This window comes from Pipistrellus kuhlii, unplaced genomic scaffold, assembly GCF_014108245.1.
Source record: "Pipistrellus kuhlii isolate mPipKuh1 unplaced genomic scaffold, mPipKuh1.p scaffold_m20_p_15, whole genome shotgun sequence".
Taxonomy (NCBI): domain Eukaryota; kingdom Metazoa; phylum Chordata; class Mammalia; order Chiroptera; family Vespertilionidae; genus Pipistrellus; species Pipistrellus kuhlii.
In genome coordinates this window covers 27,845,245-27,867,895 of record NW_023425460.1, presented here as the reverse complement: position 1 = coordinate 27,867,895, position 22,651 = coordinate 27,845,245, and the positions used below count along the sequence as shown (strand labels likewise).

At 40.0% G+C, this 22,651-nt stretch overlaps 1 protein-coding gene across 3 annotated transcripts in view; it reads right to left on the bottom strand.

Annotated features, from left to right (window-relative positions):
• PLCE1 (phospholipase C epsilon 1) overlaps positions 1-22,651 on the bottom strand; it is a 267,939-nt gene that overhangs the window by 102,336 nt on the left and 142,952 nt on the right. For all 3 annotated transcript variants that reach the window (XM_045581915.1, XM_036438599.2, XM_036438600.2), the window contains exon 4: positions 13,312-13,628. In XM_045581915.1, coding sequence (XP_045437871.1) covers positions 13,312-13,628 — 317 coding nt within the window. The remainder of the gene's footprint in view (positions 1-13,311; positions 13,629-22,651) is intronic.

Sequence of the window (22,651 nt, the reverse complement as noted above, 5' to 3'; positions counted from 1 at the left end):
GCTGCTCAGCCAGAAGCCGGGCTCACAGCTGGCGAGCGCAGTGGCGGTGGTGGGAGCCTCTCCCGCCTCTGGGGCAGTGCTAAAGATGTCCATCTAAACCATCAGTCGGACGTCCACCGAGGGCTCCTGGACTACAAAAGGGCACGGGCTGGCTGAGGTACCCCCCCCCTTGAGTGCACAAATTTCGTGCACCAGGCCTCTAGTGTATAGTAACCAAAAAGTGATAGCAATACAAATGTCTATCAACTGATGAATGGATAAGTAAAATGAGATATATTCATACAATGAAATATTTTTTTTGGCTGTAAAAAGAAATAAAGTACTGATGCAAGCAATCATGTGTATGAACCTGGAAAACATTATGCTAAGTAAAAGAAGTCACTCTCAAATGATTCCATTTGTGTACTTTCAATTCACCTTATGCATTAAGCAAACTATCAGCCAAAGTAGGGCATTAAGCATCAGGATTTAATGACAATAGATGGCATTTATTGATCATGACAACCTTACCCATTCTCATTTGATGGGCAAAGGGAGGCTTAGAAAACTTAGTAACCTAGGTCAAGTACACAATGCAGCTGGGATTCAAACTTGGGGCGATCAGACTCCAGAGCTCAGTTCTAAGGAGAATGGAGATCAACTGGTCTAATCCTTTTCCTTATGGAGCGAAACTGATGCCCAGAGGCTAAGAGACTTGCTTAATGTCACATGGCTGGCTAGCAGCAGAACAGATTCCAAACTCATGATCTTGCTAAGCTTCCTTGGCCGGTTTTAGAGTCATGGCACAGAAATGGGAGAGATTTCCTGACGTCAGGATCTCGAAGCCAGGGTTAGCTAACTTGAGTCCTGAAACTATCCCAAGCAGATGGTGTGCTCTGTTTTCTTAAGGATTTCTAAGAAAGGAGTTTTCACAATTTTCAGGGAGTTATATTGCTGATAGAATGTCTTCTCCCCCTACTACTCTCTTCTTCCCAAGAGAAAGGGAATCACTGGTGTGGTATTCTCCTCAAACATGTCATGTCATGCCACTCCTCTTCCGAAAAAATTAAAAAATCCCTAATTCTTAGGGTGACATTCCTAAACCCAAACTTCTGTCCCTAGTGCCTTTTCTCACTATATCCCTTTACACAGGGATTTCTTTCTTGTTAGGGGAAGGCTTGGGTCTGCAGTGTTTGGACATTTAGTCCCTAAATCATAAACACCTAGAACTATCATGTGTCATCTGGACCAGCCCACCACCCTTTCTCTCTGTCTGGGATTATTATCTTGGGGAAGGTGATGCTAGTCAGCCAGCGTTGGGGTGGGGCAGGTAAGAAGAGGAGAACATGTAATATTTTTAAAATGTACATTCAACTTTATAAATGCTTTTAGACAACTAAATTTCGAATTACCAAATCACATTACATGTGAATATGAGTTCTTTTTTTAAACATTTTGAAGGAAGGTATGGATTGAAAATGTTTAAAAAAATTTTACTTTGGATGTAGTTTCTCTATTGTATGGATCCAGATGTAGACAGTAGAACCAACTTTAATGTCAATACCTCGATCACCTTTGTAATAATTCAAAATGGTGACCTCCACTTCACAAACTTCCTGATACCTTGCAAATGTTATAGTATTGGGAGCAAAGTAAAATTTATTATCTATTCTAAGTAAGTGATTCAGAATTATTAGTTTTCTAGAATGATTATCTTCATTAGTTATTTATTGATTTTTTGAGTCTAGATCAATTACTGTGGCAAACACATTTCTCCAAATTATCTCTTTTAATTCTTGTAACAACCCTATTGGTGGGGTTGGTGCTAACAGCACCATTTTGCAGAGGAGGAGATTAAGGTGTAAAATGGTTAAGAAACTTGCCTGGGGTCCCACGACAGTAGTAAGTGGTAGAGCTAGGATTTGAATTCAAATCTCAGAATCAGCGCTCTCACCAGAGCTGCTCCTTTGTGTACAACGTGAACCATGGCCCCTGGAATTGTGCAGTGTTTTTGCTACTTCCCACAGAGTACAGCATTGAGTCATCAGGTTGACAGATGTGAGTGGGACATGGAGGGATTCATGGAGGATAAAATGAACAGGTATAATTTAGAGCCCCTTGAATGTGACTAAGAAGCCTGAACACTACTTGGTTGGCAAAAGGATTTACTGGAGAATTAAGTGCAGACAGCCAGCTCTCACTTGGTGTTGTCACAGGGACAAAGAATGAACGTGAAAACCAAATGGTGAATGTAGCGCTTGTTAACAGTTGTCATATAATTCCCCTAAGAAACAATGGCAAAACTATCAGCCAAAGTAGGGTATTTGATTCTATTGATGCTTATTTTTAAAATTTTATTGATTTTTTACAGAGAGGAAGGGAGAGGGATAGAGAGTTAGAAACATCCATGAGAGAGAAACATCCATTTCCTACTGGGGATGTGCCTGCACCAAGGTACATGCCCTTGACTGGGACCCTTCAGTCTGCAGGCCGACGCTCTATCCACTGAGCCAAACCGGTTTGATTCTGTGTGGATTTTTATTAGTAGAATATCTGACTCCCTTATTGGCACACACACAGTTACTTATATTGAAATACATAATAAGTATCTTGCCTTATTTGGAAAAAGAAGTGTAACTAAATTCCTGTGTTTTACTTGAAATTCTACTGGAATACCATTATACTTCAAAACAGTGTAAAGTAAATATTTGAGATGATTATGTGACATTAATAAGGACAGCACATTGTAAGAAGCAGTAAAATTTTTGCTTAAAAAAAAATACAGTTTCATATCATACTTTCCGTGGGTTTTGCCTGCTTATCCGATCCACTGGTGTGGGACCATGCTTTTGAGAGCCCAGAGGGGAAGCCCGCCTTGAGTTTACGGCAGCAGAGAGAATGGATTTCAAGTTACTTGCAGAAGTGGATTTCAGAGGAAGGGATTTGACAAAGTATTTAAAGCCGGTGGAAGCATGAGAGGAAAGCTGGGCTGATTATGTATCTGAGCACTGTCATTTTGAAATTCATTCTGGCCCCCAGAGTATAAATACACTTCAGTATTTTTGTTAGGATTGCCAGAAAATCAGCAAGTGTTCACTTTCTTTGGCCAACAAAAGCATGACTCTCTTGTGCAAAAATTTTCTGCACATTTATAAACAAAAACATTTAGAAAATCCCCTCTTGCTGAGAGATATGACAACACATATATTTAACTGTGCCATAAAATAGAGCAGATGCAAAGAATACCACTGGGTTGATCAGCACAGGAAAAGAGTTTATGTCGCTCTTCTGACAGGAACATGGATATATGTCTTCCTATCCACCTTAAGTACCCTGCACCGTGCTGGTCTGATGAGCCCCCATCCAAGTTTTCACCTTTGTTTTCCGTCAGACTTCTCAATCAAGTATTCCCAATCCATGACCCACATCTTCTCATCACTGCACCCTGGCTTTCCATCCCTATTGGCTATTGGGCTGACCCATGTCCTCCTACCCAAATCTAAGTGAAACACTTTTCTCCCTCACAGGATCTCTCAGTGGAAAAAAGGCCACTAGATGATCTCAAACTTTTTCTGTAAATGGCCAGATGATAAAAATTTCTCTTGTAACTACTCAGCCTTGCCATTGCAGTGTGAAAGCAGCCGTAGACAATGCCTCAATGTATTGCACATGTCTGTGTTCCAATAGAAATTTACTTATGGACACTGACACTTGAATTTAATACCACTTTCACCTATCCCAAAATATCCTTCTTCTTTTGATTTTTAAAAATCACTAAGAAATGTAAAAATCGTCCTTAGCTCAGAAGCTAAAACAGGTGGTGGGATGGATTTTGCCTCATAGATCATAGTTTGTCTAGATCAACTTCCCAACCCACCAGGAGTTTCTTCACAGCTTTGCAGCCAGCCAGCCAGGCTCTGTGTGAAATGTCTTCAGTTATAAGAAGCTTGTTACCTCAGGAAGGACCTGTTTTAAGGCCGAGATGAAATGACTGTATCTAGTTCTGCCTGCTAACGTCTCAAAGAACAACTCAATTTGATCTTCATGGCAACCCTTCTAATACTGAAATGTACCTATCCCATCTACTTTAGAAGTCTTGCATCTGGGTAAAATAGTCCCAGTTTCTTGAACTATTGCTTGTACAACATGTGCTTTTAGTGTCCTCTCTGCTCCAGTGTGTAGAAATCCTTCTACAAGCTTGGCCTCAGAAGATAACACTTCAGGTGAATAATGCTGTGTCATTCAGCCATCTGTTCACCATCTAGGACTTTTGACCATGCACTTCTCAACGTCTCTGATTCAGGATAGTGTGTACTCATCTTGGAAATTCTTCTCCTGGTTTTCATCACACACACTGCCTGATTCTCTTCTGATGCCCACATTCCCCTTCTCACCAAATCCTTTTATCTGCCCTGACAGGGGTAGTCACCAAAGCTGGATCCTTTAAAAAGGCTTCGATGTCTTAGGAAGCAGATGAATTCTCATGGCTTAGCCATCTCTTATATAGGGATTACTTCCAAGTTGTATTTGCAGCCTTGAATTATCTCCTCATAAAAATGATGATAATGATAGTAGCTATAATAAAAAGAACAAGTAATGCTCACTGAGCACCTACACTGTGCTAGGCACTATCCTGAGCTAAAGATTCATGAACTTACTTAATCTTTACAACAACTCATGAGGAAAGTACTCTTAGCCTCTTTTATAGTTGGGGAAATAAGCTCAGAGAAATAAAGTGATTTGGTCAAATCCCAGTGCTTATACCTACCAGGGCCAGGATTTGAACCCTGAATAAAATAACATGCTTTTGTATGAATCAAAGCATGCACTCTTGACCACACTAATTGGTCTTTGCAACTGCCCAGATGCTGCCACAGGTGCCACATGCATTCCAAATGTCCTGCCTGGAAAGCCTGAAGAAAATCTTTAATGTTTTTTATTATTCAGCCTTCCTGTCCCATTGGTCAGTGCACTACTACTGAAATTCTTTTCCTAAACTACTGGGGGCCCTTTTATCCTCACTAGTTTCCTACATCAGGTCCCTTGTCCTCTTCTGCTGTTTACTGCAACTCTCTCCTGATGGGTCTTCCTGAATGTTTCACACATGATCCTTCCCAGGATGTGTTTGATCAAGCTGGTTCTGTTGCTTGAAAAGTCCTCCCTGTCATCCTCCTCTTTGCTATTCAACTCATGTGACCGAACTTGGACTGTCCAGCCCTCACTGACCTGAAGCTTTCATTCTACAGGGGAGGAGAGGAGAAAGGCTGGAACATATGTCAGCTGTCAGGTAATTTTAATATTTCACATATGCACTTTGTATTCCTTAATATTTTTTGTCTCCAGTCATTTTAAGAGAGTGTGTTCTACAAATTAGAGAAAGAGCAGGAAAAGAAAGTTGCAGGTCAAGAGATTTGAGAAATCCTGGTGAATTCTAAGTGCTCTTATTGCTGGACTTCTCGAGGCTTCGATATGCCATTGTGCATTGGGGATATCAACACACAAAAGGAAAAGGGCTGCAAAGGTGTTTTGGAAAGGCACTGAACCATCAATCTTTCCCCCCTTTCTCCTCTAGAGTAGGTTTCTCCTCTAGAAACCAGGGTTCTACAGTACATTTTTAAGAAAAGTGCTCTCTGAATATCTATCCAAATGCTAGGCATGCAGCAGGAGTGAGAGGCAGAGGTGATTAAGGGAGAGGAGCCCTAACTTGGAGTCAGGAGGACAGACTGAAGTCCAGATCCCAAGTCAGAGTGGCCTTATAAAGATTAAATGAGATAAAGCACATGAAGAGCTCTGCATAAATGACCTCTAAAACCTCATCAGTGACAAAGTTCATAATTGTGTCTGGCAAAACCCTTTGCAACCTCCAACGCTCCGAAGCCTTTTGTCATCCTCCAGGGCAATGTGTCTCTGTGATCTCTCTCTTCTCTCAGGGCATGTGCAGCCCTTGTTTCTCATTTGGCATGGGTCACACTAGTGACCATTTATTAACTACCTATCCTGTGGTAGGCTATTTTATATTATCCTGATTAAATGTCCCAATAACCATGTGAAATTGATATAAAATTATCCAACTTTAAGGTGAGATATATGAGGCTGATGTCAATTTATATCACTTACTTGCCCAGAGTCCTATCCTGAGGAGGTGGCAAAAACTGGACTCAAATCCAGACTTAGCCACAGAATCACACTCTGTTCACTAACTCATGGAACTTCTCTAACAATGATCTCTCACCTGACAATTAGTGCTCTGCATTGCCTTGTCTGGGTGTGTGTATTTATTCAATATTTTATGTCTCCTATGACTTGAACTAGATAATAAATTCCTAGAACAAAGGGCCATGTCTTGCTTTTCTTTGTATTTCTAACAGAGTCTATTTCAGTAAACATTGTTAGCACCAACTAGCATTATCCACTCATTAAGTACTTATTTATCAAGCATCTACTATATATATATATATATATATATATATATATATATATATCACTTTATATATATATATAGCACTTTGCAAAGAACTAGACATAGAGCAATGAACAAGTGAAACACGTTTCTAAGGAAAAAGCAAACAAGCACACAGACACAGGTCTCATTCAGAATGTATTTAGTCAGTAAAGCAACTGAGACTTGCTGATGGTTTGAATGTTGAGGGTTAGGCAAAGAGAGTACATCAAGGATGATGCCTAGGTTGTTAGTTAGCCTGAGCACATGGGTAGATGCTAAGACAGGGAAGATGGTGTGGGATAAGTGGAGAAGACACTGGGTAGTATATAAATGGGGGAGGGAAGAATTAACGTATTTGGGCCATATTTAAGATGCCTTTTAGATATCAGAATGTAAGCCTCATTGTTAGAATGAGGGTAGGGGCTGGGTGCTGTGGCCCCAGTGCACAAAATAATTTCTACTTTATAAGATGGTATTCAATAAAATCTTATTGAATGAAAAAAGCCAAGGAGAAGGCAATTTGATTTATGCATGTTTAAAACTCTTCAGTGAATGTAAATTCTTGGCAAAGCATAAATACTTTCCTGCTTGGCTCTTACATGTACATAAAGATCGTTAAGAGTGGATTTTCAAAGAGCAGAATTAAACATCCTAATAGGGTCAATTATTGTACTCCTGGAGAGAGGCTCAAAATCCCAGTCTCTGACTAAGGCCTACCCGGTCTTTCCCACAGTGTTCAGTGTCATTTACAACATGTCTGATGGCAAAGAATGACTTTGAGGAGCTGCTGAACTGCTTCTTATAGAGTCATGCTTACTATTAATAATAATAATACTTTTTGCCTCTGTCAAAATTCTTATTTGACTGTTTTCCTATTTCCATCAGATTTATTCTTATTTCTATCAGTCCCAAGACTGAAGTGCTAACTTGAATCCAGCTTTAAACAAAATCAAACAGGCCTCCAATAGGTCAATAGCTTTGGCAGTTCTTTTTCTGGGTTGGTTAAATCCTTAGAAACATGATGTGAGCTTCAAGAAGGCCAAGAGAATAAAAATATCCTGTCATAGTAACAAAATAGTTTGAATATTTAATGTTTGAAAACCAAGTCTTCCACTGCAGCACAAGGATCAAATTATTTTTATTTTTATTTATTTTTTGTTAATCCTCACCCAAGAACATTTTTCCATTGATTTTTGGAGAGCATGGGAGGGAAGGGGAGAGACACACAGAGAGAAACATCAATGTGAGAAAAATACTTCGATTGGCTGTCTCCCCCCTGTGCCTCCTATGTGACCTTGACCGGAATCGAAACTGGGACCTTTCAGTCTGCAAGCTAATGCTTTATCCACTGAACCAAAATGGTTAGGGCCCAAATTATTTTTTAGAAATACAGAATTATCTGTAGATAACTGAGAACTGTCCAAGGTAAATTTAAATAAATTTTTTTGCTTGCTTGCTTTCCCTGTCTTTACTTCCTTTTTTTTCTGTACATGATGTGTTGTCATCTGGCTCCAGGACACATGAGCCCCCGTGAATAACCTTGCTCTTAGAGCACTGCCCTGCACAACTCAGTCTCTGTGGTTTAACTGCCTACTGTGTTTTTTAGCCCCGAAATTCCTGGACTGAGATCTCTGTTAAGCTGGGAATGTGCAGTGAAATGCTCTGGGGAATGAATACAATGTCTGCTCTCAGAGGTGTGCCTCTGGGGAAGACATTCTTTCTCAAGGAGAGATCTGGTTTTCCAAAGTGAGCTGAAAGTTCCCTTGCCAGCAGGGAGCTTTATTAACCATTTGTCACATGAGTGTTCAGGTATGAGGAAGAAAGTTTGTATAGCAGCCCTGAAGAGATCATTTTCTTGACTATCTGCACAATAGGAGGAGAAAAGCCTTGAAAGAACACTTTTCTAACATGGTTGAATGTAGAAATTTAAAACAAGATTTTTTTTTCTAAAATATTTCAAGGGAAGGGACATGTTTGGATGTGAGGATACTAACTCTTCCCCGCATTATCATATGCCATACTTTTTCCTTATTGTGCTGAAATGTTCTTCCTTGGCAATGACCAGACAGATATTTGGATGCTAGAATGTGCCAAAATGCTGATTATCACTTATGATTCTGGCTGAGAGGACCCAGACTCAACCAGCTCTCCTCCGGGCAGATGGTTTATTTATTCATACAATTCTTTCCCAGGGGAGTTAAGCTGCACCTTGGCATTCTTTATAGAGGGAGGCCTTTAAACTGTTGAAATGACATCTGGTAGAAGCTAGCAGATGGAAGGAACAAGCAACAACTGAGTGTCACTTTAGGCTGCCCACCTTTGTGTGTCTAGAGAAGCAGGTTGATGATTGCTTAAGGTTGACCAAATGGAAAAGGTTGAGAGGTCATGGGGTGGAGGGGTGGGAGAGAGATTCAACGAGTCAGATGGAATCCCTCTAAGTCTTCTGGGTTCTCATAACTTGGCTCCATCTTGGGCTCAAGACCTGCCCTTGGACCAACTAGTCTGAAAGAGGGGCCCAGACAAATGGTCTTGCTAAGAACTACCCAGCAAGCAAAAACTGCTCTTGTAGGGCAAAGGAAAAAGTGGAACCATTAGTCGCCTTGTGAACCCAAAACCCAGTCCTTATCCAGAAAAATCAATGATCTGTTACACAAAAGAGTATCTGGAAGTGGTGTAGGCAGTGGAACCAAAAATTTGTTCTTTTGACAAACCAGTTGTAGAAGCAGATCATGACAAGTTCCAAGCGCAAAGGTCATCAATGGGTGAATAAGAGGACAGAAGAAGAGGCCATATTGAGAAGACATACTGTTTGAGAACTAGTGACTCAGGACTGTGATTCCAGAACATATCCTTCTGCCCCTTGTTCCACCACAGAGCTTCACAAGAAAAAGATGGGAAAGAAAATAGGAGTAAGGATGATCTTTAATCTTTATCTGCCTCTCATCTCTTCTCAACCACATGTGCTAAAGTATGCAATCTCTTTGGTGAAATTATCTACAACAACAACAACAACAACAAAATCTCTTTGTCTCCTTTAGGAAAGAGAAATGGCTCTTCATTTTATTATAAGAGGAGTTAAAAACCAGTAAGATCAAAAGGCATGCAAGCTAGAAGCAGAGGCTGGAGAGAGGAAGAAAAAGGGGGGAGGGAGAAGGACAGTATGACCTGAGTGTCAAAGCAAGAGTATTCGTGAGAAGGGAGGCTTCTCAACCTGAAAGGAAAAAGAGAAGTCTGGCTTTTTGGAGTTTTAGATCAAGACTATAACTACAGAGAGATGCTCAGATCAAAAGGATTCAGGAAGACATGTTTCCCAACCAAGCAAAGCAGAACTGAGCCCACCCCCAGCACAGATCATGACTATCACCGCTTGAGGGCTAACCCCTTGCATGTGCTTCTGTGTACTTGCAAGGATAAAAAGACGATTTTTTCAGAAGTTACTCTGCTGTGCAGTCTCAACACACTGGGTGGGAGAAGGCGTATGGGGGCAAACAATGCTTCCGAGTCACAATCTAAACTGATTTTAAATAACCTATCTCCTGGGCTTCCTTACTATAAGCAAACCCTTTCAGTTATTTCATCACTGTACTTTCAAATGCATTGTACTTTTAACCTTATTTTCCTAAGAATAAACTTAATGCAACATTGCCCAAAAGGCATAGGGATTTTCTTCCTTTTCCCCACACCACAGTTAAGTCATCATGTAAGTAGTTGTTAAAATTCAGGAAACTTGTAGCTCTTGATCATGTTCTACTGACAGTCTGGAGCAAGCTGACTCGACCATGAGTCTTGCTCATGACAAGAACTGGTTGTCTTCTTGTCTGGAATGTCCTCCTTTCCCCGATGTCCCCCCTCTGCCCCAGCTATCCCTTCAGGCCCAGCCCCACACTCCAGAGCTGAGCAGCAAGAGCTCTGATCTCCCACCCAGACACTTCAGCTCCCACCATCTGTACCACTAACACTGCGTGTACTTTCTGCCTTTTTTGGTAGTGGTTTGTGCCCGTGCCTGACTACGATTTAAGACTGGTAGCTTCTGGCAGCTGCAGGCTGTTACTCACTTTCCTTAGTGCTTACCCACCATGGTGCCCTGCTTCTGAGACGTGCAGACGGTATGTTAACTGAGTGTGCTTGTGTCTCCCCTAAGTGACCGACACTCCTGCAATGGAGCCAATATTCTCTCTCTTGTCTTTCAGATTCCCCAATGTTCCAAGAAATACACCTCTTCCTTCCCTGAAGAAATCACAGTTATTTTGTGTATCCAGTTTTTTGCACCAAAATTTTAGAATTCATCAATGGTTCTTGCCTGTAATAATTTATTACTGGGGTTTCTTAGTGGTGATTTCCTATTTCCCTCAGTCTCTGTACACTTATTAATTGAAATTCTTTTAAAAATAAGAACTGTACCTTACCCCCTCCTTATTGATGTATTTATTCAATTATTCATATCGGTAGGAATTCATGAATATTTATTTTATTCTATAGATCATAATCCAATACTATGATTATTTATTTTGTTGTTTAAGCTTCACTTTCTTTATTTGTGAGTTAGGGACAATGACACCTGTCTTACAAAACTGTCCTTAGGATTAAGTGGGATTTAAAAATGTGAAAGTATCTAGTACGGAGCACCTAGTAAATAAATGCTAGCTCCTTTTCTTTACAGAAAGTAAATCATGCTAATTTGGAGGCAAAACCATTCTAAACAGGTGAAAATCTGAACTTAAGAATTCCCTTTTAATGTAATGCAGCTCTTCCACTCTAAGGTATATAAACAAGAATTTAGCTATCCCAGTTTGTCTAGCAGAGGTCATTTGGGATCTGCCTATAATGACTCTATAAGATTGACTTTTAATCTGCCTGCCCATAATTTGTATGAAAATAGATGCTTGAGAAGACTTGAAAACAGACTGTTCTCTTAAGAAGATTAAGTGTTTTCCCAGAAATCTTGTTTACGTCTGACGTTGCTTAGCTAAACTATTTTCAGAGATAATAGTGTGCCTCAACAGAGCTGTGGTTCTGACGATCACTAACTCTGAACTAATGAAATCACTGATTCCTTTTGGATTCCTAATGCGATAGCAGTGAATGGAAGAAATTCAAGTTTTCTTTCTCCAGGATTAATTTAAAATTAGATTTTAAAAGTTTGGGCAAATCACTTTTAAGTTCAAGTGGGATCAAAAACAATAACAACAACAAAGAATAAGGACAAGGTCCCACATTATGTGAGAGTGACTAGATCTGAAAGTTTAAAATAATTCATGAAATACAGTAAAACCCCATATGAAATTACAATTTACTGGAACTTTCATTTCTCTCCCAGCTTTATTGGTAAGAAAAGATCAAGATCATTAGATTTATTTTAAAAAACAGCATTGGGTCAGTGTGATTTATAAGCTCTCATAGGGACACCCAGAGAGTGTTTTACTCAATCTGGGGTGGAACCAGAAACCTGCATTTTTATCAGGCGCCACCCCTGAGTCTTGATACAGATGGGAGGCAGAATACTACAGCAGTTCAAAGCCCAGGCTCTGGGGATCTGGCAGAGTGGGTTTGAATCTCACTACTGCCACCTACTACCTATATAACCTTGTGCAAATGATTTCATCTCATTCTGCCTCAGTTTCCCCACTGATAGTGTAGGGCTAATTCCAGGGTTGTTGTGAGGAGCAAATCAATGGCATATGCAGCTGATTAGCAGGGCTGAACTAGATGGAGATCAGCGATTCCCCAGGGTCATGGATCTCCCTTTGAGGAACATGTCTTGGCACAGAACTAACTGCTTGAGCTGAGCCCCTAACATGTCTGCATCCACTGTGCCTCCCCATGGTCACTGACATTTACATGCATCATCTGGGCCATGATTGGCAGGCTATGGAGACTGCAAGGTGAGCTGCTATCATTAGAAAGTGTTTAAGGAACCAAGGCGGATTGATCCACTGTCAATCAGAGACATACAGGACTAGAACTGGAGTATCCTTTTAGCATTTATTACTGTAATTGTGTAGTTAAACCAACCACTAACCAATAACTACAGAAATTGAAATTTGTGCTTTAATCTTCAAGGCAAAATAAATAAAGTCTAAAAGACAGCAACTGTAGGACAGAAAACTTTGAGTGTGTGGTGATACTATAAAGGAAAAGTGTTCTTTAAGCCCAAAGCACAGCATCCTTGACCCTTGCCCAGCATGGAGACCTGCCTCTCCTCCTTCCCATCCCTTGTTCTTGTTCCAGGGCCACAGCCTGTCAGCCGTGGGCCCTCCTCCTCCTAGTTGCCACTAGACCTGCCTCCCTCCCAAGTGTTCCCAGACTCCGGTCACAGCTGTCCTCCTCAGAAGGTCTCAGAGGCCTTGGAGGGACATTCTGGGGGTTGGGATGTTGATGGGATCAGAGAACGGGAGGGGGGTGACTCATTTTCCCTCAAGCCCACATTCCTGACCCAGGTGTTGGTGTTTAGTATCTGCTGAGGAGGCCTGACAGTGGATCCTGTGACCAGGGATCATGCTGACCAAACTCAAAATCGAGACATCTACAATAATACTGAAAGCACCTGAAGAAACCAGGGAAAGAATGTTTGAAAATGGGCACAGGGAAAATATTTTGGAAGGGAGGGGAGAAAAGCTGGGACTGGTTGCTCCAAAGGAGAAGGCGGGTGGACTTGGTAAGGACATGAGGTAGAGATAGCATCACTTAGGCTTGGTCGGTTAGAGTGAAGTGAGAGGGAGGATGACAATGTGTTGTCTATCTCAGTGCCTGGGAAGAAAGCAGTCATCATGGAAGTGGCAAGACAGACAGGTAGATGAGATGTCAGTAACAGACAAACCGAGAGGGAGAAATACGCTTAAAAACCACTTGTTAAGCAATTCTCACAAAAACACCTGAAAGTGGCTCCTTACCTCATTAAATCTCATCACAAGATCTTCCAGGGCATTGTGCTCTTTGTTCTGGGAGTTCAGAATTGATGCTGAGATGGATGCTTTGAGGCAGGGCAGGGACCTCTGACATTCTGGAGTGCTCAAGTTCTGGGTCAAGAAGCAAAGATAGTCAACCGGCAAGACCCTTCGGTAGATGTTCTGTTCCTGCTCCATCAGGATGCTGGCGACCTCCTCGGGGAACTGAATGAGGGGCTGCAGATCAATCAGCTCCTTGCTGATCCCAGCTGAACTTGAAGGGAGGGCACTGGAATTGGCCACAGAGGTGCCCGGTTGGCGTTCTGTAATAAAGCCACAGAGGTCATGGTCACTCCAAGGCTGGTTTTCCTTACAACCGATATTTACTTGAGGGCCATTCACAATCATGTAGGTTTTATAACCAAAGTTTCTGCAGTTCTATACTATCTTTCTTGTTATAGAGACCTGATATCTGCTCTGCTGCTTCCCCTGTCCCCCTCCCTGTGGCCAGGGGCAGGTGTAGTTTCCCATTTTCAGAAGTAAAATTGATTTGGCACACCATTCCCTAACCAGTTCACTGTGCCACTTGCAGAATAGTAGGGAAAATGTAGCACTTGATTCTTCATCCTCCAGTGCTAACCATCAGAGTAAAAAGAAATAAGGGTGGGTGTGGGCATAGCAACTGAAATAGAAGAGGAAAGAAGGTTGTAAGGGAGGAGGCATGTACATGTATGTGCACATATGTGTAAACATGCAGGAGAACCAGGGATTCTGCACGTGAGGTTTCAAAACTTCATGGTCTACTCTGAGAACATCTCATCCTCAAAACCCGATTCCACCGAAATCCATTTGGGGATTTGCGGGGATGGACCACCTGCCAAAGTAAGAAAGGAACACATATCTAAACAAATAAATCTTCCCTGCCCCCAAATGGTAGTAAGAAGATGGCCTGGGAGAAGAAGTGTGTGTGTGTTGGGGGCATTATACCAAAGTACTGAATGCATTTGTACAAAAGGAATAATTGTAGTCTCAATTATTCCCTTTGTACAAATTCACTTTATTTTGACTACTACCTCTCCTCCAATCTGTCTCTTAACTCTATGTCATTCATTTATTCATCTACTTAACTAGTCACCCATCAATTCATTAAAAAAATGGAAAATCTGAATCCCAGAACAGAATTTCACAAAGTCTGATCAGTTTTGTGGCCACTAAGTTGGGGAAAAGTCACATATTCTTGTCACAAATTCTATTCCTGGAAATAAATGGGGCACATGGGCACACCATTAGAGGCTCAAAGGGGCCTGCCAGTAAAGGAATCCATTTATATTGCTTAACCGAGTACTTCTCCAGAGCCATACTTTATATGATACTACTGTGCCATTCTGTGTGACTAGTTCTGGCTGGAACCACTTCAGGAAATGCTGCCCCAAGGGCCAAACTGTTCTTGCTCTCTGCCAGTTCACATCTTTTCCTTCCTGGCAGTCCCTCCCTGGCCAGCCCTCCTTCATGCTTATATTCTTGACACCCCAACTGACCCTTTGACAGAATAAAACTCATCTGTCTTCTGATGACACTATATTCGTTGGCACAGATTGACATCTGGCCTGGACACTAAACAACAGCAAAGCTCGTGTAAAGGTGAAGGAATTAAGCAAAAACAAAAATAAACTTGTAGACACAGACAACAGTATGGTAATTACCAGAGAGAAAGGGGGAGGTGGTGGTGAAGGGAGTTAGAAGAGATTAAAGGGGAGATAAATGGTGATGGAGGATTTGACTTGGGGTGGTGAACATCCAATATACAGATAATTTGTTATAGAATTGTATACCTGAAATTTATATAATTTTATTAACCAATGTTAACCCAATAAATTAAATTAAAAACACTTCTTCAACATTCAGACTTCAATATCCTTTTATCTCTATTATAGAGATTCTTTTATCTGTTGCAGAAAACTTTGGATAATCATTCCAAAGTGCTCTGTCTCCGTATTGCTGAATTCTGAACTAATCACCATTTCCCTTCCACGTTTTCTACTAAACTTTCTCTGCCTCAGCTGACTTCCAGCTGCTTAGTCTTGGTCTGGGTTCATGGTCAATATTTTAATATGGTGCCCATCGACTCCCAGGATGCCCTCACAGGTCACCTTGCCTTTCCACCAAATAAATACGCTTCCGAAATCTCAATCCTGGGCAAACTCAGCCAACTATACTTGGCTTTTGGGCGGCTATTTGATGATAATGACAATCCTTTAGGATGGGGCCCTTGCTGACCTGTATTACAGTACTCTAGCAAGGCCCTCAAGGCAGCTTCGAACTTGACATAAATTTATTTATTTTCCCCTAAATAACTAAACAAGGCCCACCTAGGTTTGTGATGAAGTCTACTGAATTTGCCTCAGTGTTTATCTCCACCTCCAGTCCTTTTCTTTCCCCTGACTCCTATTTGCCCCCACAAATGTTCAATTTCCCTTATTCTTAAAAACAAAACAAAACACCAATAAACTTCCCTTGTCTCTTAAGCTCCAGATCACCTCAAGCTTCCTTTTTATTATGGACTTTCTCTAAAGGGTAATTTACATTCCTGATTCCTTCCTCTGTAAATATGGTGACATCTTCCGATCCAAATCTCAGGCTGGCCTGTTCAAATGAACAAGCCAATGATGATGTGGGAGAGAAAAAACAGACCCCAGCCGAAACCGGTTTGGCTCAATGGATAGAGCGTCGGCTTGGGGGCTGAAGGGTCCCGGATTCGATTCCGGTCAAGGGCATGTACACCTTGGTTGCGGGCATATCCCCAGTGGGGGGTGTGCAAGAGGCAGCTGATCCATGAATCTCTCTCATTGATGTTTCTAACTCTCTATCTCTCTCCCTTCCTCTTTGTACAAAATCAATAAAATATAAAAAAAAAAAAAAAAAAGAAAGAAAAAAAAGAAAAAAGAAAAAACAGACACCAAAGTCTGTCTTGGGAGTACCTAGGTTTTAGATCACCATGTCGACAGGGTATTTCTGCTGATAGTCTGGGCTCTGATGTTCCCTCCTCAACTCTCTTAAGCAGTCCACCTCTTTCGAAGCACAGCTCAGGAAAAGTTCTTGGTGGTATTTGCTATTTAATTAAGTGAAGTGCTCCTCTTTTGGAGGAATGCTTTCAGCGGCAACCTAAACAAATTGTGAGGAGAAAGTCTGAGCTATAGTGCTCTCCTCTGATGCAAGCCTAACCTAGTTTTACATACAGGGTGGGGCAAAAGTAGGTTTACAGTTGTTCATATGGAAAATAATGCAATAATTAGTAAATAGGTGAGTAAGGAGTATAATGACTTAGTCTAACAATTTTTATCCATCTTTTGGAACAAGCCCTACCAAAAATTGACTGCAGCAAAAACAAACAAACAAAAAACCAAAACGAACAATACCAAGTTATATTTGGTTCACTGTAAGGTCATATTTGAAAATAATTAAAGATAAGGCAGGAACTCAAATCTATATAGCTTACATGTCCTCATTCTTCAACTTTCTGAAAAGTTTACAAAATGACTGGATTTCCTGAATATCTAGTCAGAATGTGGCCTGATGACAGGCATTTTCTGAATACAAATAATTTCTGTGCAAGGGAATTAGCCATATATAGGAAGTCTTCCCAGAAGTAACCAACTTGAAGACACGATTTCAAAGTATAGCACTCTGTGAAGGAAATGAAAATAACTTCCAAATCTTATGAAAGCAATTATTTAATATACAAGAGAAGAGTTAATGTATTGAAATATGTAAGTATGTAAGATAAGATGATATATTATTAACTGCACTATATCTTGAGATATGAATCACATGCTGTTACAATGAATAAAGAATCTAGTAACTGGTGGGAAATAGCAATAAATGAGATTTTAAAAAATGGAATAAATGAAGAAAAAAAAGCCAGGTCAGTGTGACCCTAACAAATGTAATGTCCCCTGGATAAGCATGACATCACAAAGGAAACACAAATCTGATGTTTGAAGCCTTGAAATATGATGTAGACATTTAGTGTAGGTTTCCTTAAAGCTGGATTTACTCAGGATTTTTTTTTTTTTTTTTTTTTTTTTTTTTTTTTTTTTTTTTTTTTTTTTTTTTTTTTTATCATGTACCACAAAGGAATATCCCAGAAATCTTCTTGGGATATAATTTTCTGCCCTCCAAGTTCCACACTTTAACAGCTGTTAAAACAAATTTAAAAAGATAACAGATTTGTGGTTATGACAGGCAGGGAGTGAAGAGAGGAGGAATTGGAGGAAGGTAGTTTAAAGGTATAAATTTCCAGTTATAAGATAAATAAGTACAAAGGATATAATGTACAACACAATGGCTATAGTTATCACTGTTGTATACATATTAAAGTTGTTAACAGAGTAAATCCTAAGAGTTCTCATTACAAGGAAAATAATTTTTCTCTTTTCATTGTATGTATCTACAAGATGATGAGTGCTAACTGAACTTACTGTGATAATCATTTCATAATATATGTAAGTCAAATTATTATGCTGTGCACCTTAAGCTTCTACAGAGACATATGCCAACTATATCTCAATAAAACTGGAAAAATAGATTTCCCCACCTTATCTCCTTTTGCTGACCCCTTACAATTTCCTTCTTCCCCTTCACATGCCATGTTACCCCAACTCTCAGCTGTAAGTCATATCACCCTTCCTCTCTGTAATATGGGCAACCCAACAATGGGTTAAAGGCCCAGTAGCTCTATGAACCTGGATCCTTCCTCTTTATTTGTGGAGCAAAGTTCATAAAGCCCACTAAAAACTTTAGTTCTTTTACTGTGAAAATTTTTAAAGTTTCTGGTGAATAAAATTATCCACCTCATTTATAGTCAATATTTGCTCTCCGCCCCACACTCTTTAGTTAATACTTATTCTATAGCAGAATAGGGCTATATCTCTAGACACTGTCATAGCCTAGAAACATCTATGATGAGACACAGTATCTTCAAGTTTTAATTCCCTGATCAAATAATAGCTTCCTGAACCTAGTGCTTTACATAGACTAATTCAGGAGGTAGGCAGTATCATTCATGTGAGGCTCACATAAGGTCCCACAAGTAGTAAACTAGGAAGCTGGGTTTGAATCAGGGTCTGTTTGACTCCAGAGCTCATGTTCTTGGTCACTCAGTATATTGCCTGTGCAGCAACAACATGCCACACTGAGATTCTGGTTTTTAGATGCAATTCAAGTGATTTTAGTTAGTATAAATCAACTTCTTGTGCTTGTTTATTTGAAGTGAAATAATGTGATAAAATGAATTCTTTAAACTCCAAAGGTAAGGATTTTACCCTAGCGGGTGGACAATTTCCCTCCTTGCTCAGTCATCCATTCAAACACTACATTATATTAGAGTGGAGCACACAGGAACTTAGAAGTGTCCTCTCTTTACCTTCCTTTAAGTACCTAAGAATGTTCCCACGTTTTATTTATTTATTTATTTTATTTTTAAAAAATATATATTTTATTGATTTTTTACAAAGAGAAAGAGAGAAGGATAGAGAGTTAGAAACATCGATGAGAGAGAAACATCGATCAGCTGCCTCCTGCACAACCCCTACTGGGGATGTACCTGCAACCAAGGTACATGCCCTTGACCGGAATTGAACCCGGGACCTTTCAGTTTGCAGGCCGATGCTCTATCCACTGAGCCAAACCGGTTTCAGCTGTTCCCACGTTTTAAACCAGTATTTGCCAAAGGGTGTTACACTGAATTTATGCAAAACACGGTTCCTTGGTTAATAATTTAGAGACATACCAAGCCAAACAAAGTTAAACAAGCTCTCTTTTTCTATTTTAACTGCAGGACTTCTCAGAGCCTTTAACAATTCCCACAAGGGGAATATGCTATGATAGCTCTCCTCAATCTTGTTGTAAGTTTCCATATCATTCACATGGGAATTAAAGTCTCTTCAAAACATTGCCCATCACACTTAGTGATTCCAAATGGGGAAATGAGGCCTAAAGTGTTCATGAGTTTAGTCGGTTCCCAAGAAAGCTTAGGGCTGCTGTGTCACTGGGACCCAATGGAAAGGCCTAAGAGTGATAGAGGCTCATTTAGGAAACTACAAGTCATTCCCAATGGCTGAAGCATATTGTAGAGAGATGGAGCATCACTGTATAATAGAAAGCAAGGAAGAAGGCTTTATTTTCCAGAAAGCATAGAGTAGTAGGTGTGGCTCATGAGGAAACAAAGGCAGATGAGGGCTGTGGTTAGCACTTGTTCAGAGATGCTGGTTCAAGTCCAAGTCCATGGAAGAGGCTCCGGCTTGGGCTAGAGCAAGCATGTTAAACTTGTGGCCCCTGGGGCCCCATGCAGCCCATAATGAATATTTTTGTGGCCAAGCCAATAAAACAACATGTAACAAAACATCAATTTTATCATTATTCTATTTTATATTATACTTTTCAAAAGAAATCTACGTTTCGATGAAAATTGAAGCTGCAGGTTGCCCAGGACCAAACCAGAGAGGGTCGGACCTGCATTACCATCATTTGTCCACCATCCAGAACTGAAATATCATTGCTGACATGTACACATAGAGAATTGTTTGACATTAAAATTGGGACTCAAAAGAACTGTTGGCCCAGAAAGAAACTCACTACAGACTGATTCATTTGCCTGTCAGCATAACCATTATTGCTTGTCTCATTTTTGGTTCTTATAAGTGTATTTCTAGTATCACATGATCTCACTCATCTAGGGGAAATAATGAACAACATAAATTGATGAACAAAAACAGACCTGGAGACAGGGAAGCATCGATCGGACTGTCAAACCTCAGAGGGAAGGTAGGGGAGGATGTGGGTAAGGGGAGAGATCAACCAAAGGACTTGCATGCATGCATATAAGCCTAAACAGTGGTTACAGACAGCACGGGGGTGGGGACATGCATGGGGAGGGGTTTAGGATAGGAATGGGGGGATGAGGACAAATATGTGATACCTTAATCAGTAAAGAAATTAAAAAAAAAAGAAAAAAAAGAAAATTGAAGCTTGTGTTTTTTGTAGCCCACATAAACATAAACAGTGTGTATTTGGCCTGTGTTAGCCTTTGAGTTTGACATGCTTGGGCTAGATAGAACCTTAAAAACCTGTTACTTCCCATTTCTCTCCCTCTCTCTCTCTCTCTCTCTCTCTCTCTCTCTCTCTCTTTTTAAAAATATATTTTATTGATTTTTCACGGAGAAGAAGAGAGAGGGACAGATAGTCAGAAACATCGATGACAGAGAAACATCAATCAGCTGCCTCCTGCACACCCCCGACTGGGGATGTGCCCGCAACCCATGTACATGCCCTTGACCGGAATCGAACGCGGGACCCTTCAGTCCGCAAGCTGACTCTCTATCCACTGAGCCAAACCAGTTTGGCTCTCTCTCTTTTTTTTGCTGTCTTGGTCCTTATCAAAACTAAATGCATTTGGTTTATCTTGCTGTACCTCCTATGAGAAGCTAGAGTTTATAAAATAATCTCACATAGTTTGCATAATGTTAGGGTATCATAACAGATAGGAGTTGCTAATCTTAATTTTTACAAAGCTTAAGTTAAAGCTACGTGACTCGCCCAAGAATCCAGCTTGTGAGTGGTCAGTTATGGCACTGACAAAAGTTGAGAGAGAACCAGAAGATTCTGGCTCCTGGCCAATACTGTGCATTACCCCAGACCCAAACTGAGTTATCTTGGGTGTGCTTTGTGTCCGGGGCCACCCTTCTTAGTGGCCAATACATCTGCATGGGTTTAAGAAAGGTTAAGCAGAAATTCATTCATTCAAACTACTATATGCCAGGTGTCCCATCTAGGAATTGAACCATGACCTACTGGTTCACGGGTCAACACTTAACCACTGAGCTACAGTGGCTGGGCAGTACCACACTGTTTTAATTACTGTAGCTTTATAGCAAATTTAGAAACTGGTAGTGTGAGTCCTCCAAATTAATTCTTCTTTCAAAATTATTATTTTGACTGTTCTAGGTCCCTTGGCAATCCATATGAATTTTATAATAGGCTTGTTAATTTCTGCCCCCCCCCCCCCAAAAAAAAATTGGTAGCTGGGATTTTGAGAGTGATTTTATTGAATCAGTAGATTGCTTTGGGGAACATTGCCATCTTAACATTAAGTCTTTTAACCCATAAACACAGACTTTTATTTAGGTCTCTTAAAATCTTTTAAAATTTCTTTCAACAATGTTTTTAATTTTTAGTATAAAGGTCTTGCACTGTGTTTTGCAAATTTATTATTAAGTATTTTATTCTTTTTGATGCTATAGTTAATGCAATAGTTTTCTTAACTTCACTTTTGGGTTATTCATAGCTAGTGGACAGAAATACAACTGATCTTGTATTTTACAACATTGTTGAACTCATTTTACAATTCCAATAGTAGTTCTGAGGATTTCTATATATGAGATCATGTTATATGACGATAGAGATAGTTTTACTTCTTCTTTTATGATCTGGAAAAGATTTCTTCCTCTTGCTTAATTGCCCTGACTAGACTCTTCAGTAAATGTTAAAGAGAAGTGGTAAGGACGGATATCTCTGTCTGGTTTCTGATTTTAGATGGAAAGCTCTAGTCTTCCCTCATTATGCATTATGTTAGCCAAGGGTTTTTCATAGATGCAATCTATTAGGTTGGGGCCATTCCCTTCTATTCCTATCTAATTTTTTTTTTTATCATAAAAAGTGTTAGATGTTGTCAAATGCTTTTGCCGCATCTTGTGATACTATTGTGATTGTTATACATTATTCTATTAATAAGGTGCATTTGTTCGGTTGATTTTCACATCTAACTATACATTCACTTTCATATTAATATATTTCATGTTTAAGTAAGTCTAACTGAGAAGAGCTTTGTACAAGACCAACAGACACTGACTTTGTATTCACAATTCTGGCCATAACTTGGACCTGTACATTGGACAAGAACAGATGGAAAACTAGGATGTGACTGTAACCATGACTTCAAATCACAAACACTCCAATATTTAAAAAAAATATTTTTGTTTTAAAGAAAAAAATTTAAAAATTCATGTTGGACGTGCACTCTTTATTGTTGTTTGTTATTATAATCACATTTTCAACTCTTGGCGATATGAGTATCAATTAAAATAGCTGTATGACTTAAAAGGAAACTGGTGCATGTTATTTCTGATTTAGAACATCCTATTGCAAAATTGACCTCTACCAGACTTTGGGTAAAGACACTTAATAAGAAAAACACATATGAACCTGGAATATTATTTTTGTCCATAAAAGGCAGTAATAATGGCACTGATATCACGACTTGCTCACATTTTATTCAAGTATGTCTTTTCTC